This window comes from Aphelocoma coerulescens, chromosome 26 (genome assembly GCF_041296385.1).
Source record: "Aphelocoma coerulescens isolate FSJ_1873_10779 chromosome 26, UR_Acoe_1.0, whole genome shotgun sequence".
NCBI classification, from domain to species: domain Eukaryota; kingdom Metazoa; phylum Chordata; class Aves; order Passeriformes; family Corvidae; genus Aphelocoma; species Aphelocoma coerulescens.
The window spans coordinates 4,343,203-4,356,933 of record NC_091039.1 but is presented as its reverse complement, the minus strand read 5'-3'; the positions used below and the strand labels follow the sequence as shown (position 1 = coordinate 4,356,933).

Below are 13,731 nucleotides of genomic sequence, written 5' to 3'. Positions count from 1 at the left end.
CATATTTTTCTAATTTTCATCATGAGCTTGGTTGTATTCAAGCGTTTTGGGACAAGACAGCCAATGCTTCAGTCCGTGAAGTGACGGGCTCTGAAGCATCCAGCGCATTCAGCAATTGTGTGTGATTCATAAAGCCATATCGCATTCTTCCACCCTTGGCCTGGTGCTAACTTCTAAGAAATCTGGACCAAAAACTGCAGCAAAATGGCTGCTATTCTCCAAGGGCTGTTCAGAGCCTCGTTACTCATCCCTTACTTGGGCAAAAATGACATTGAGAGCTCCTGGAGATGACAGCCTTAATTGAGTTCAATAGGAGTTTAGGCTGAGTAAGGCATGAGCAAACAAGTGTGCATTAGCCCATGAATAAAAAGGCTGATCCACAAATGTTTAGGAACACATGTAACGCTGAGCATGGGAGTGCTGAGGGGGTCACTGCTGCTCTGGCCTTGCCTTTTAGGCAGGGGTCTGGCTTCAGCATCCAGCACAACTGATAGTGATGCTGGGATGAGCTTGTTCAGGAGTGCAAAGATTCAAGGCTGGCTCAGTGGTTTGTTTCCATTCTGCCTCTTAATTTTTATTTCTTTTTTTCCTCCTTCAGAAGTCCATAATCCTTGTTTCTGCTATTTTTTTTTTTTTTTGTTCACTGGTGGGAACAGCAACTTCCTTTCTCAAATTATAATAGAAAAGAGCTGCAAGCTGCAACGCCATAAATAATATTTTCTTATGGCCAGAACATCCAAGTCTAGGCAAGACACCAAGAACAGCTACAACATTGTAAAACTCCAACACTTCTCTAGAATGGATTCACTAATTAAAAAATGACTCTTTTTAAAAAGCAGTTGAAAAATATTGGCTTTCCCATTGCCGCCTGTCGCTTGCTGCACCGAGAAGGAGCCCATCCTGCAAAGCCACAGCTGAGCTAACCAGCAATGGGTCTGCCTTTCCCTCTAAAAAATGTTACCCAAATAAGTACAAGGGGAGGGGGAGGGAAGAGAAGAAGTGATCACAATCACTTCTTTAATTAATTAAATTATCGCCACTTCAAAGCTGGAGGGAGATCCCCCAGGGCTGGGGCCATGGCAGCTTGCTGGGAACCAAACAGCCCCTTTCCATTGCTGGACAAGGAGTTTCCCAGCTCTGGTCTCCCCTTCCAAACCCCCCAGGATGTACCAGCCCTTCCCTGCTCAGGCTGCCCGCCCAATGGGACATTTGTCTCCTGGAACCCATGGAAATATCTGTCAGCCCCCCTAGGAGAGCAGGGGCCCAGCCTGGGCTCAGGACTGGGTGCATGGAGCCCCCTGAGCCCCAGGGGTCTGGGGAAGAGGGACAAGCAAGCAGTTGGAGAAGAGCCCCCATGTCCATCTTCCTGCTCAGCTCTGGACCAGCATCTTTCCACTCATCGGCGTGGGATGGCGATGAACCACCGACAGAGCCGCCAGCACTGCAGTGACACTGGTCCTGGCTGGGATGTGCTGCTCAGCAGCGAGGTGGGGCCTTGCTTTTTTCCTCCCCTTTGCCTTATAAGCATCTCTGCAAAAATAAAATGCATTTCCCAGGAGGTTCCCTCGAGGAGCTGACGACAGTCGTCTCTGGCCGCTGGCCACGCTTGTGCCCCTGCAGGAGCACTTTGTGGGGTTAAATCCATGCCTGCAGCACCAGCCCAGTGCCAGCCCCCCTAAAACGAACCTTCAGAAACCTCAAAGTCTCACACTGCCGGGAAAACATCACCCCTGGGGATCGAGGAAGCCCTTTCTCCAAGGAATACACACACTTTGGACTCAAACACCATTGATAAGGCTCTTTCTTCTTTTTTTTTTTTATCTTTTCTTGCAGCGAGCATTCCTTTCACACCCACGCACACTCCAGCATCCTCAGCCATTGGTCTGCCGGCGCATCCGTCACACTTTCCGCCGGCCAAAGTAGATACACATTTCAACTGCTTCCATCCCTCATCTCCTCTGGTGTTAACAGCCAGCGCAAACAAAGGGCCCGAATATCCATCGCCCCATTAAATTGTTTTCATTCGTTTCTTCTGCCACAGTTGGTTTGCGTTAGAGGGTTTGTGTAAGGGATTTCGGGTGGGCGGCTGATGCAGTGGCTGCTCTGAGAGTGGGTGACATTGCACAGGAGGGACACCCATGGCAGGGATTTTGCTCTGCCATGGGCAGCAGGCCAGGAAACCTGAGGGGTTTGCAAGCAACAATGGGCAAATGGAAAATGGAAGTGTTTTGGGTGAGGGGAGGGAGAATCGACCTGGGGAACAGCTGGGATAACAGCAGACAGAACCTGGGGAGCCCAAACCCCTCTCTCTCACCCTGCTGCTTCTTTTCTCCTTACACAGGAGGAAATGGGGACAAGTATTAGCTCAACTGTTAGCTGAGCTCGTCCCGATTTCAAACAGATGTTGGGTTTGTGGCTGGATTTGGGCAGAAAGCTCTTGCTTTCCCCACATTTGCTGGCCATACCTCGCCAGGGACTCTGGCCCCGAACTGCTGTGGCTGGTTCTCCCTTCAGCTCACAAGATGTTCTCTGAGGTTGCTGCATGGGTAGTGGATGATGGTCCACGCTGGCTGGCTTGTCCCCAAAGCTGTCCACCACTGCCTACCCCACCACGAGCATCTGCCCATGAATCATGAAGCCCAGAATCATACAGCTGGGGAAAATCTCCACTCCCATCTGCAAAGCCACTGGGGCAGAAGTTCACCAGTGGTTCAGCAGCAGCTCACGGTCCCCCTGTCACTGTCCTCTGTCCTTGGCTCCAGGCAGACAGGCTCGGGCCATGGTGGTGTTGCGACACTGCCCAGAGAGGATGAGCATCCCTCTTGCACAATCACATCCATCTCATCCATCCGCTCCTCAGCCTTTCCACTGCAGCTGCCTCTCAGCTGCAGTAACCTGGGGGACTCAGATCACCCCCACAATGGGGGAACAACCTGTATGTGTCCTGGGAAGGGAATCCCAAATTGTCCTGGAGTCCGTGGGTGAGCTGAGCAGGTGAGAGAAACAGCATCAGAGAGCTAAGGATGGTGTTTCAGGGCTCCTTGGCATCTCCTCGTTTTTCTCACCATTGAATTAATCAGATTTGGGACTGTCTGTGCAGCCAGATCCTCACCCCATAAATGGTGAAACTGGGGGCATGAGCTGTCCTGCTCCCACCGAGCTGCCTCTCTTCAGCCTCTCCCCTTCCCAGTGACTCCCTGCAGCTCCCCACCAGTCTGAGACAGGGCACGGCACCTTGTGTCCACCACCTCTCATGAACAGAGAGCACCAGTGAGGCAGCTGTGGGGACACCTGGGGCACGTGAGGTCTGGAGGGACGTCACAGAGTGAAGGGGCAGCGAGTGTTGCGGGCACAGGGAGCTCGGCGGGCCCTGCCTGGGTGCTGAACGTGACTCAGCACCGCACCACACCTCATGAGTCACTCCACTGCTTCCTGGTGCACCCTGAGTTTTCTCTTCCAGGTCCCTCCTGGCAGCACTGACCCAGCTGGGCAACCTGCCAGCAATGCCAGCTCTGCCTCACGTGCCTGCCAGCCCTCCTCTGCTGGCACTGTCACCCCTCAGCACGTGCCTGGGTGCTGCCGGTGCCAGGCTGCTTCTCAGGGACCCAAATCCCCAGCATTTTCTGGGCAGTGGGGTGAGACCCAGTGGGTGCAAACACACCATGGGCGCTGGCCATCTGTTCACACCAGGGCAAAATGGGGCAAAAGAGGGGCTTTGTGCCCAGTGGGCAACGAGCCAGGATGGGGGTCTTGAGCCAGGAGCTTAGGCAGAGCCCACCTTCATGTGGGCAGGGATGAGGAAACACAAAGTGAGGAGACCACCTACCCCCTTCTTACTAGGAGACTGAGCATAAAAATTCAAACCATAATAAAAAAAAAAAAAAGAAAAAAAGCAAAAAAAGGGGAGGGATGAGTTTCCAGGATCTGAGTCCAAGAAACATCTCAAAGGGATGAGACAGGGATTGCAGTCAGCCTCATCTGCTGAATATACCCCCACCCTGGCTCTGCCATCACCCCAGCCCAGCAATTTGCCCCAAATTTGCCTGGAGAGGGTGGCAGCAGCTGGGTGAGCATCCCACAGCCCTCAGTGGGCACCAAGTGCCTTGAACCACCCCAGAACAACTGTGACCGCAAGAAGGTGGAAACGCAGGGAGCGGAACAGGACGGGGATGCAGGAGCATCCTATGGGCACTGGCAGGCAGCCCCCATGGTCCTGGCAGCCCCGGTGGTCCCGGCAGCCCCGGTGCAGGTGCTACTCGCAGGCCAGCTTCCCGTCGAAGCTGGAGAGGGCGATGGCGAAGGCCTGCACGGCGCACAGCGGGTAGTTATAGTCCATGGTGAAGGCGTCATCCGCCACACGCCCAAACTGCATCACGATGTAGTCGGCTGCGGGAGAGAGGGCGAGCAACTGGGATGTCACCTGTGCACCCAGCCTGCCTTTCCCCAGTGAGCCCACGCAGCAGCATCCCAAAGAAGCTGCCCACGCGCCCTCACCCAAACTCTGCCTGTGGCTCCTGTGCTGGCTGCGCTGTACTGCAGCACAGATCACCAAAAAGCATCATTTTCCCGTTGCACGGACCTCTGGCACCTCCAGCACCCCACAGCCCCCCAAGGGACAGGGACCCCACTCACCCCACCCCCCCCCCAGACCGTGGGATCGCTGCTACTGGAGGGCGGGTGACAGGAAATCTGTAAAAATAACCAGGGGCCCTCAAGAGGCTTTTTCTGTCCTGTAACCCAACACCCCGGAGGCCAAGGGCTTCTGACTGCGCCGGACAGGTGACGAGTGGCCGCATCCAGACAGAGCTGCTGCCACCCCTGAGGGACTGTCCCCGAGGCACAGGGAGCCCGCCAGTGCCAGCGGTGTGGGGAGTGTGCTGGGGACAGTGCTCTGGGGTGGCCTGGGCTGAGTGGGTGGCTGCAGTGTGACAGAGGGCTCAGCACCCCACAGGATCTCTCCTTGTCCTAAATCTGCCTGGCAACAGGAGCCCCTCACGCTGCCCCTACCAGCACCAGTGACCAAGGGCAACTCCTGTGGGGTGCCTGTCCAGCTTCATCCCAGCTCCTGCAAGGGCAGGCAGAACCCCAGAGCATGAGAAAACTAAACCTCAGCTTAAACATGGGTGTTGGGGCCAGCTCATGAGCAGTGCTCCCCCATCCTATCCCCTGTCCCATCCCACCCCCGTCCCAGCTTACGGTCACTGCTGTGCACGATCTGGAAATTTTTGACGGAGGCATGGGTGACCCGGCCATGGAAATTGAGGACGTAGGATTGGGTCTCGTCGTTCCACACTGGTGCCTTGTTGTGCAGCTCGATCACGTTGTCCATGTTCCTGTTCTGCCATCGCATCAGGAGGCCGTCGTTATCCTGGGGAGGGGCAAGAGGGAGCAGAGCAGAGTTGGGGTGACCCCTCCAGAGTCCTGCCACCTCCTGTGGCTTTGCCTGGGGGATGCTCAGTAGCAGTACCCAGCTGGAAATGGGATCTATCATGGAGAAAAAACCAGACACCATGTCTCCCACCTCCCATGGACACCTTGAATTTCAGGGACGCCTGAAAGCCTCTCCATGCCCCAAGATGGGGAAAATCCAAGGCGGTCCCTTGCAAACCCAGCTCCCAGGGAGTTTCTCCCAGTCCGGGCCCTGACTCACGTTCCGGGGCCGGATGGGCACCCTCTCACAGTCAGCGTTCATCCCAGGGATGATGACAGTCATCTTCCGGGGGCCTTTGAACCCTAAAACGTTGGTCTCCTGCAAGAGAAACCCCATCTCTAAAACCAGCAACCACCACAGGCTGCAGCCTCTCACCGGGGCTGAACAAGGGCTCAAGGGTGTCTCCAGCCCATCCCACACCTCTGCAAGCCCCAGTGAAGGGGTGCAGGGTGGGAGCCCCTCTCTGCTGGCCAGGAGGGCCGGGGAGGGAGCCCTGTGTGGCTGCTCTTACGTAGACCACGGCCGAGAGCTCCTGGCGCACGTTGGACCAGTCAGCGTTGGCCCTGTCGGGGTTTGCGCCGTTGTCGAACACGGTGAATCTCGTACCCATCAGGTTGGATCTGCACCCAAGGGTGGGAGATGGCTGTGGCTGATGCCACTGAGCCCACTCCACCCCCTCCATGACCCCTCTCCAGGCACAGCCTTGGATTTGGTCTGGCTGCAAACCCCTGGTGCAGCGCCACAACAATGCCGTCTTTCCCACTCTTGAGTCATTTTCTTGGGTTCAAGGCAGCCCTAAATCAGGGTGTTATAGGGTGCTGCCACCACGGGGACCCCCAGCATTGCTGTGTGGCTGCTGGCAGTGCAGGCTGGGACTTGCCAGGCGCCTTTTCTAGCCATGACCTGTCTGCTGGGAGGAACCGGCCAAGCTTGTTTTCCCCTCTCAGCCCCCCACCACTCCTCAGGTCAGGCACAGCAGTGGGAAATGCTGTATTTAGCCTCCTGTCTGCCCCAGCCATGGCTTGGGAGAGCCGGTAAGCCATGGAGTGGGAAGAGGGTGCTGCAGAAACGGGGTGCCACCAAAATGGGGGGCCACATCTGCTCCTACCTCAGTTTCCCGATGAAGTTCTCTCCACCCCGTGACAGGTCAGTGGGGTCGATGGAGATGAGGTAGTTGGAGGTTTTGCTCTTCTTACGCTTCCTCCCAGCAAGGAGGAACACCTAGTAGAGCAGTGGGACCATGTGGGAATGGGACATTGTCACTGCCATTGCCACTGCTGTCCCCAGCTCACCCCCCAACAAGTCACTGCCATGACCTTGAGCAAGTCATGAAGATGATCCCCAAAATACTGGCTGCATTATGGGGCAGGAGGAACTGAGACCAGCCCAGCTTCAGCATGGCTCTCTAGCCAATGTTAGCTCATCACCCCAGGTACCATCCCCAGGGGCCTTTCCTTGGAGGAATTGCAGGAGAGGGGAGCAGCCTCATTCAGGACACACCAGCACAGGGGGATGCAGGCGAGCATCCCCCCCCCAAACCCTGAGGGTGCTCCCTGGGATGGATGCAGAGCCCCAGGGATCCCCATGCCCCCACCCCAAATCACCTTCTTGTCATTGTCCAAGTGAAGGTAATAGGTGGGGTACAGCCCCCGGTCCATGCCCCTCTTGTCCCGTGTCACCCGGCATTTGATGGTCACCCCCTGCGGCGCCGGCTGCAGCACAAACTCCTCCAGGTTGTCCACCTCGATGACAGGGGATGGGGGCCTCTCCTCCTTCTGCTGCTGCGTGAGAGGGGATGGTGACCCCAAAGCCACCCTCCCTTCCCAGGTAATTGCTCCTTGCTATCCATTCCCCTGGGCTGTGGCTCTGCAGCCGGTGGCTCTGGGGACTGTACCGTGGTGGGTCCCACTGGGAGTGCTGCAAACCTCCTGACCCGCCCTGGGGGGAAGAGCTGCTCTTCCCCTGCCCCGAGGGGATCCCCATAGCTCTGAGGGGTCTTTTGTACCTTCTTTGATTTCTTTGCTTTGCCCTTCTTGTTGGAGTTTTTCTGCAGGGTCTCTGGAGTCTCCTCCTCACTCTCAGCCTGTTTGGGAGGAACTGCGGGCAGGAACAGGCAGGGGCATAGAAGGGAGAAGATCCTGATTCCACTGAGCCCCAAAATCAAGCTCAGCACAGATCCGTGCCAACATCAGTGATTGTAACCCCCCTCTTCATGGCCAAGCTCACTGCACCCCCAGAAGCCCCACCAGAACCCACCAGTGCCAGATTCTCACCTTTCTTTTTGGATTTTTTCTCCTTTGGGGGGTCCCCACCAGTCTGGAAGAGGGATGCTGGGTTTTTCTTCTTCTCTGACCTGATGGGTTTGGTGCTGGAGTCAGAATCGTCCTCCTCATCACTGCTCGTGGCAGCTGTGAGGGACATGAGGGACATGGTCACACAACAGTGAGTGCTGTTGGCTCAGGGTGATGCCATCAGGCAGCAGGACTGGCTGCCACCCCCTCCAGCTCATCCCATACCTTTCTTCTTGCTTTTCTTCTCCTTCTTCACCTGGAACACAGACATTGGCTCCTTCTTGGTGCTTTTGGCAGATTTGGCTTTGCTGTCAGGATCACTCTTGTCTTCTGCTGGGACAGAGGAGCTGATGACCAGCCAGACAGGGGGATGGGAACGGGCAGTGATGGGGACAAGGAGGTGGCAGGGTCGGAGCAGCAGGAAGGGCTGAGCAGGGGGCATATTGCATGGGTAGGAGGCGATGGCTCTGCAGCCCCCCGAGCCTCCCGGGACAGCGACGGGGACGGGGTGCAGGCATTTCCCTCCTCCCGGCAAGGACAGATGCAAGTGGCAACAGAGCTGGGCTTAAGCCATCCCTGTCCCCTGGGCACTCACCCTTCGGCTTCAGCTTCTTCTCCCCCCCGCCCGAGAGGGGCTCTTTGGGAAGCTTCTTCTTGAGCTTTTTTGGCGGGTTTTTATTCTCCACCTCTTCTTCCTCTTCCTCATCTTCCTCATCCTCAGCCGGCTCTGCCGAGAGGTGACCACGGCATCAGCCAACACAAGGTCCTTCGGCAGCGGGGGACCCCAGCCCCGTGGCGTGCGAGGAGGGACCTTCCCTGGGCAGCAGCGGCCGGAGTGGGCGCTGATCCCGTCACCCCGGGCTGGTGGCCGAGGGGCCCGGCCCGGCCCGGCCGCGCTGTCCGGCGGGGCGTGGGACGTGTCCAGCGCCGGGCACTGCGGGCGCAGCCACAGCGCTCTCTCGCGGCCTCGCCGTGCGGAGGACGGGGCCGAGCCACTTTTCGCTCCGGAAAGTGTCCGGGGACCAAACTGCCCCTTTCCCAGGGAGCGTGCCACCCCCTCTTCCCCTCCCCACCTCGATGCCAACTCCCCAGCCAAGGCAGTGAGCCCAGGTCCCCTGCCACATCCCCGTTTCTCCCAGGTCCGTAGCTGGGTTTTAGCCAAAAAAAGCTCTGCCGGGGATGTGCAGAGGCGCAGCGGAGCCGCAGCGGACCCTGGGAGCACCGACGGCGCTATCGGGACACGGTGCAAGGGGACGCGAGATGCCACGAGCGAGTGCCTGCAGAGGGGTGGGTGTTGCCCCCGTACCTTGTGGCTTCTTGGGGCCCTTGGCCACTTGGGAGCGGGGAGCCGGGCTTTCCTTCTTCTTCCGAGGCTCCTTGGTGAGCTTGGAGGAGGGGTCCCTGTCGCTCTCCTCCTCCCCCTTCTCCTCCTTCTTCCTCCTCACCTTCTTCACCCCTGTGCATTTCAAGAGATGCCCACGATGGAGAGCGCCTCAGATGCAGGATGGGGCCACGGGGGCCCGGTACTTCCCTCCGTTTCCATGGGGGCTGTGGGGGATCTGTGCTCACCCTGTGCTGGGGCAGGGGGCTCCTCTGCAGCCCCCGCCTCGCTCGGCTTCTTCACCCGTGGCCGCCGTGGCTTGGCCTCGGGCTCCAGCCCAGGCTCCTGCCTCTTCTTCTTCAGCTTCTGCCCTCATGGATGGTGCTGCAGAGGTGGTGCCAGCCTTAAACACCTTTTCCCTTTACCAGGCAACCCCTGCTCATACAGCACTGGGTCCCTTTCAGAAATACAGCCGGGCTTTTCCCTGGCCCAACACGGGAACGAGGGACACGCTCCAGAACAGGGACACACTCACACCTTCCAACGAGTGACTTACCATGGGGCAGCCCCCCGAGGAAGGCAGAGGGAGGAAAACAGAAAGGACTGTTAGCAGACAGACGGAACATCTGCCCCGGGACAGCCCTAGAGAGGAGGGATGTGACGATGGTGCTGCTGTGACACCGTGCCAGCACGGAGGAACAAATCCCACTGTGGCCATAGGGACCCTGGCTGGGAGCCACTCTGGGCACTGCTGGGCACCCTGGGTACCTGAACTGGGACAAGGGACGTAGGGACGGGCAGACAGCCTGGCCTCTCACCTCCATCTCCTCTCACCCTCGCAAGAGGCTCCTGTCAATGGCAAGGAGGTCAGCAGGAGCAGGGAAGCAGGAGGATTAGGCACAGCACACCTAATCCCGGTTAGCTGGGGCTATAAATAACCCCGATTTACCAAATATGGAGCATGTGGGTCAGCACTTGGCTCTGGACAGGAGGTATTTGGGGAGTGGGTGTCAGCTCAGGCTGTCAGAAAGTGATCTCAGCAAATCCAGATGCACCAGGGCTGCTTCCACTGCCTAACAGAGCATCTTCCCCCTTGCAGGGGTTTCGTTTCTCCTGTGTGCTCCAGGGTGGTGTGTGAAGGTGCTTTGCAAAAGGTGGGATCCTCATGGATCCCAGGACTGTGAATTTGGGGAGGGGGAGGTGGGGGCTCCATGGTGAAGCTGTGAACTGGCTGCTTTCTTCTGTGTCATGAGCTCACACAGAAAAGCTCTTTTGCACCCCCTAATCCCTTAAGCAGCTGTGGGGTGGACAACCACTCCCTTACTTAACAAAGCCCTTCAAGGAGGAGCTGCTGATTAAAAATTAAATTGGGTGATGGATGAAATTGCTGCTGAAACACTTCCAAGGCCAGGGAGGCACCTGGGGGCTGTTCAGAAATGCAGGGGTGGGGGGGGTCTGGCTTTCAGGGTCGTGGCCTGGGGAAAGTGAGTCAAAGTTTACAGCTTAACTGAGGGGCTTAATTAAAGTGTTATTTAAGAACTAGGAACCCTCCTCATGGGCTGCTTCAAAGTGATGGAGGGGGGATTCAGAAGGATGCACAAAGAAGGGAGGGGTGTGGAATTTTCTCTACCCACTTGCTCTGGAGGGGATTCCTAAAAATCTCATGCCCTCACAGGCTGCAGTACCCCAATGGAGCAGCCCAACCAGCCCCAAATCGGCCTCGGTGTGGATTTCGGGGTTTGGGGGTCTCTGATGTCCCCAGCCCTCGGGGACAGAGCACAGCAGGGGATGGAGGGGAAGGATTTTTTCTCACCTGTTTGGGTTTGTGCTGCTGGGGGCTCCCCGGCTCCTCACTGGGGCTGTGGGGCACAGAAAGCAAAAGGGTGAGGGCTTTCAGCCCTCCACAGACCCTGGGGGCATGAGATTGCCCCGATTTTTGGTACAGGGGGAAAGGTCAGTCTTCCATTTGGCTCCAGAAACATTTCCCCCATCTTGACCGGGTCGAGCTTGTCCGACATCATCCTTCCTAACAGGGAGCACAGGAGAGGCTCTGCCTTGGCCGAGGGGGACAGCAAGAAGCTTAATTTGAGGATCCCCCTCTAACAAACACTTTTCCTCCATGTAACTCGATGAGCATCATCCCACCAACCCCCAAAGCAAAACCACTACGATAAAGCTGCTCACTAAATTGCATTTAAATTGAAAACAGGAGAGAAAAAAAAGCGCTGGAGGAGAGGGGAGTCCGCTGGGGGCATCCAGCACATCACGCATCCCTCAGACCCCACCCTGCCCGCCGGCACTCACCTGTCGGCAGCCCAGACCTCGCGCAGGATCTCCGTCTGCAGCGGCATCGCTCCCGGCACTGCCTCGGCCGGGCCGGCTCCGTCCGTCCTGCCCTGCCCTGCCCTGCTCCCCGGCACCGGCCCTGCAGCCCCTACCAGCCCAGGGCCAGGGCCATGGGGTCAGTCTCAGCCACAAGAGCCAGAGTGGCCTCACAGCACCGGCTCGGCCGCCTCCGCGAGTCTCTGTGGTGGGAGGAGGAGAAGGGAAAGGAGGAAGAGCAGGTGGAGGAGATGATTAACTTTATTTCTCCTGGAACTCGGTTAATAGGATTTCAGGGGCTGTCAGCCAGGCTCGCTGGGAGAGCAGCTGGCAGGGCAGTAATCGCAGGAAAAGGGGGCTCTGCAGGAATGCAGGGGGTCAGTCAGACCTCGGTGCCTTTTTGGGGTGCACAGGTTCCCCCCGGCTGGGTGGGGTCCCTGGCACAGCACAGCCACTCACTCCAGTGGGCAGAGGAGCGGCTCTCTGACCGTGTTTAGGGTTATCCTCCCTGGGTATCTTTGTTTTTCACCCAGAACTGTCTTTTGGGTGAGTGAAGAGCAGGATTTGGGCTGTTCCATGTGAGTTGAGCATGGAAAGCCCATGCAGGGAAGGCAGCACCCTTGGCTCTGGGCAGCGCTAAGGGTTTCTGTACTGACCTCTGCTCTGCTCCGACCCCGTGTCCCGAGGTCTCTTTGCGTGATGGGTTTCATAACCTCCTGCTCGTGCCTCACTCGTTATTACACCACTTAACATTTAACTCTTAATATTCCTCCTCAGATGCCCCCGCGGATGCCGTTGGGCTGCAGAGCCCGACAAACCAAGTGTCCCCAGTGTCGCCACTGGACCCTTGGCCTTGCCCAGCCCACCACTGTCCCCCCAAAACCCCCAGCCCGTGCTTGGTGCCACTAGGTGGCATTTGAGCACTGCACACTGAGACCCACCAGCACCGGGAACTTCTGATGCCTCGCTGCAAAACCCTCCTGGTTTCCCTTTCATCTCTAAACCTCATCACCCGCGCAAGTCCAATTTCTCTTCCAAGGCACAGAAAAGCACCAAGCCAAAATAAACCAAAAACCTGCTTAAAAACCGGGAGCCAGCCCAGAAACTGCAAAGCAAGTTTTTGGTGTTTTTGTTTTGTTTTGTTTTGTTTTTTGTTTTGTTTGTTGGTTTGGTTGTTTTTTTTTCCTGTGGAGATTGTTTCCTATAGAAAATGTGGCTTGGGCTGCCCCCAAAGGACTTTTTTGCCCTGCTGCAAGAAAAAATAAAAACTCATGTTTCACAGAGGCCCTGGGTCTCACAGCAGCCTCCAGGGAGGTGCATCCCATGGTGGTAGAAAATCCAAGACCTGGATGAGCAGCTGGAGCAGCCACATGGATGCTGTGCCACTACTGGGAGAACAGATGGGCTTGAGAAATGATGCTTCAGGTACCACCTGATGGGACTAGAGAAGAGGAGTTTTAACCAAATCTGGCTTAGTCTCCCGAGATTGTGGAGGCAAGGGATAAAAGAGGGATGGGCAGTCCTAACGTCCCCCCTGGCTCAGCTTTCTGCTCCCTCTGCACCCTCAGTCAAGGGGCACGAATGACTCCTCCACCCACCCAGCTGACCCTCAGGAAGTCCCCTCCCAAAAGAATACCCTGGAGGGGAGGAAAAAAAGCATAAGGATCAATCTCCCAGGCTGGAAAAAAAGCTGAGACCCCCAAAGAGACCCCCAGCTGAGACCCCCAGCCAGGCATTTCCAAAGCACGGACTGCTGGCCCTTCAAAGAACAATGGCACTGATATAAAGGGGCAGCATCAGTCTTTGGAGACACCAATAATTCCTCAACTGCTGGGGCATCTCCCCCAAGGAGTACACACCCATCCTGAGGCCATGGAGATTTTTTGCCTTTTCTTTTATACCCCTGTTATACCTTTTTACAACTCCTGTACTCTTAGTGCTTTTTGCCTACATTCTTGGACTTGTTTGTTAAGCTGGGAGACAAAACATTTTAGAAGCTTCATAGCCGGGGATCAGTGTGCCCCAGACCCCAAGGTCCTCTCCAGAACACATTCTGTAAACCAAGATAGAACCATCCAGGGGAAGGCTCCTTGGGGAAGGGAGCTCACTCATTGGAGAATCTTTGATAGATCTGCTAATTAGTAACACCTATAATGATATACCAGATCTTTTGGGGGTGCATTGCAGTGTGCATTTCGGTGCATTCGACCTGGATGTGTGCATCTAAGGATCCTTAAAATAAATACTGAGGTAAAATCTCTTTTCCCCTTCTAACTGTGTTTGACTCTTGATTTTAAGACCAGGAAAAGGCATCAATCCTCCCCACAGCCACCCCATTTGCTGAGCAGGATCCAGAGAAAGAGTAC

The 13,731-nt window shown here is 56.5% G+C and overlaps 1 protein-coding gene across 2 annotated transcripts; it reads right to left on the bottom strand.

The window, feature by feature from the left end:
* Positions 1-572: 572 nt before the first annotated feature.
* On the bottom strand, positions 573-11,487 carry TULP1 (TUB like protein 1). Of its 2 annotated transcripts, none has more exons than XM_068995895.1 (14): positions 11,348-11,487; positions 10,857-10,902; positions 9,292-9,409; positions 9,029-9,178; positions 8,318-8,449; positions 7,948-8,052; positions 7,705-7,839; positions 7,437-7,528; positions 7,036-7,212; positions 6,540-6,652; positions 5,943-6,051; positions 5,651-5,749; positions 5,197-5,368; positions 573-4,386 (listed from the first exon to the last, which is right to left on the bottom strand). In XM_068995895.1, exons 1-14 carry the CDS (start codon positions 11,392-11,394, stop codon positions 4,253-4,255), a joined length of 1,629 nt encoding a protein of 542 aa, XP_068851996.1. In that variant the 5' UTR covers positions 11,395-11,487; the 3' UTR covers positions 573-4,252. The 2 variants fall into 2 exon arrangements, with proteins under 2 accessions (XP_068851996.1, XP_068851997.1); XM_068995896.1 differs by having other exon boundaries at positions 7,036-7,209.
* Positions 11,488-13,731: the final 2,244 nt, after the last annotated feature.

Bases quoted from the DNA above. Each gene is read 5' to 3' on its own strand.
- TULP1 (XM_068995895.1), bottom strand. From the start codon at position 11,394: ATGCCGCTGCAGACGGAGATCCTGCGCGAGGTCTGGGCTGCCGACAG. The intron at 7,529-7,704 runs GTGAGAATCTGG...TCCTGCCCGCAG, and splicing joins GAAAAAATCCAAAAAGAAAG to TTCCTCCCAAACAGGCTGAG. The intron at 4,387-5,196 runs GTAAGCTGGGAC...TCTCTCCCGCAG, and splicing joins GATCGTGCACAGCAGTGACC to CCGACTACATCGTGATGCAG.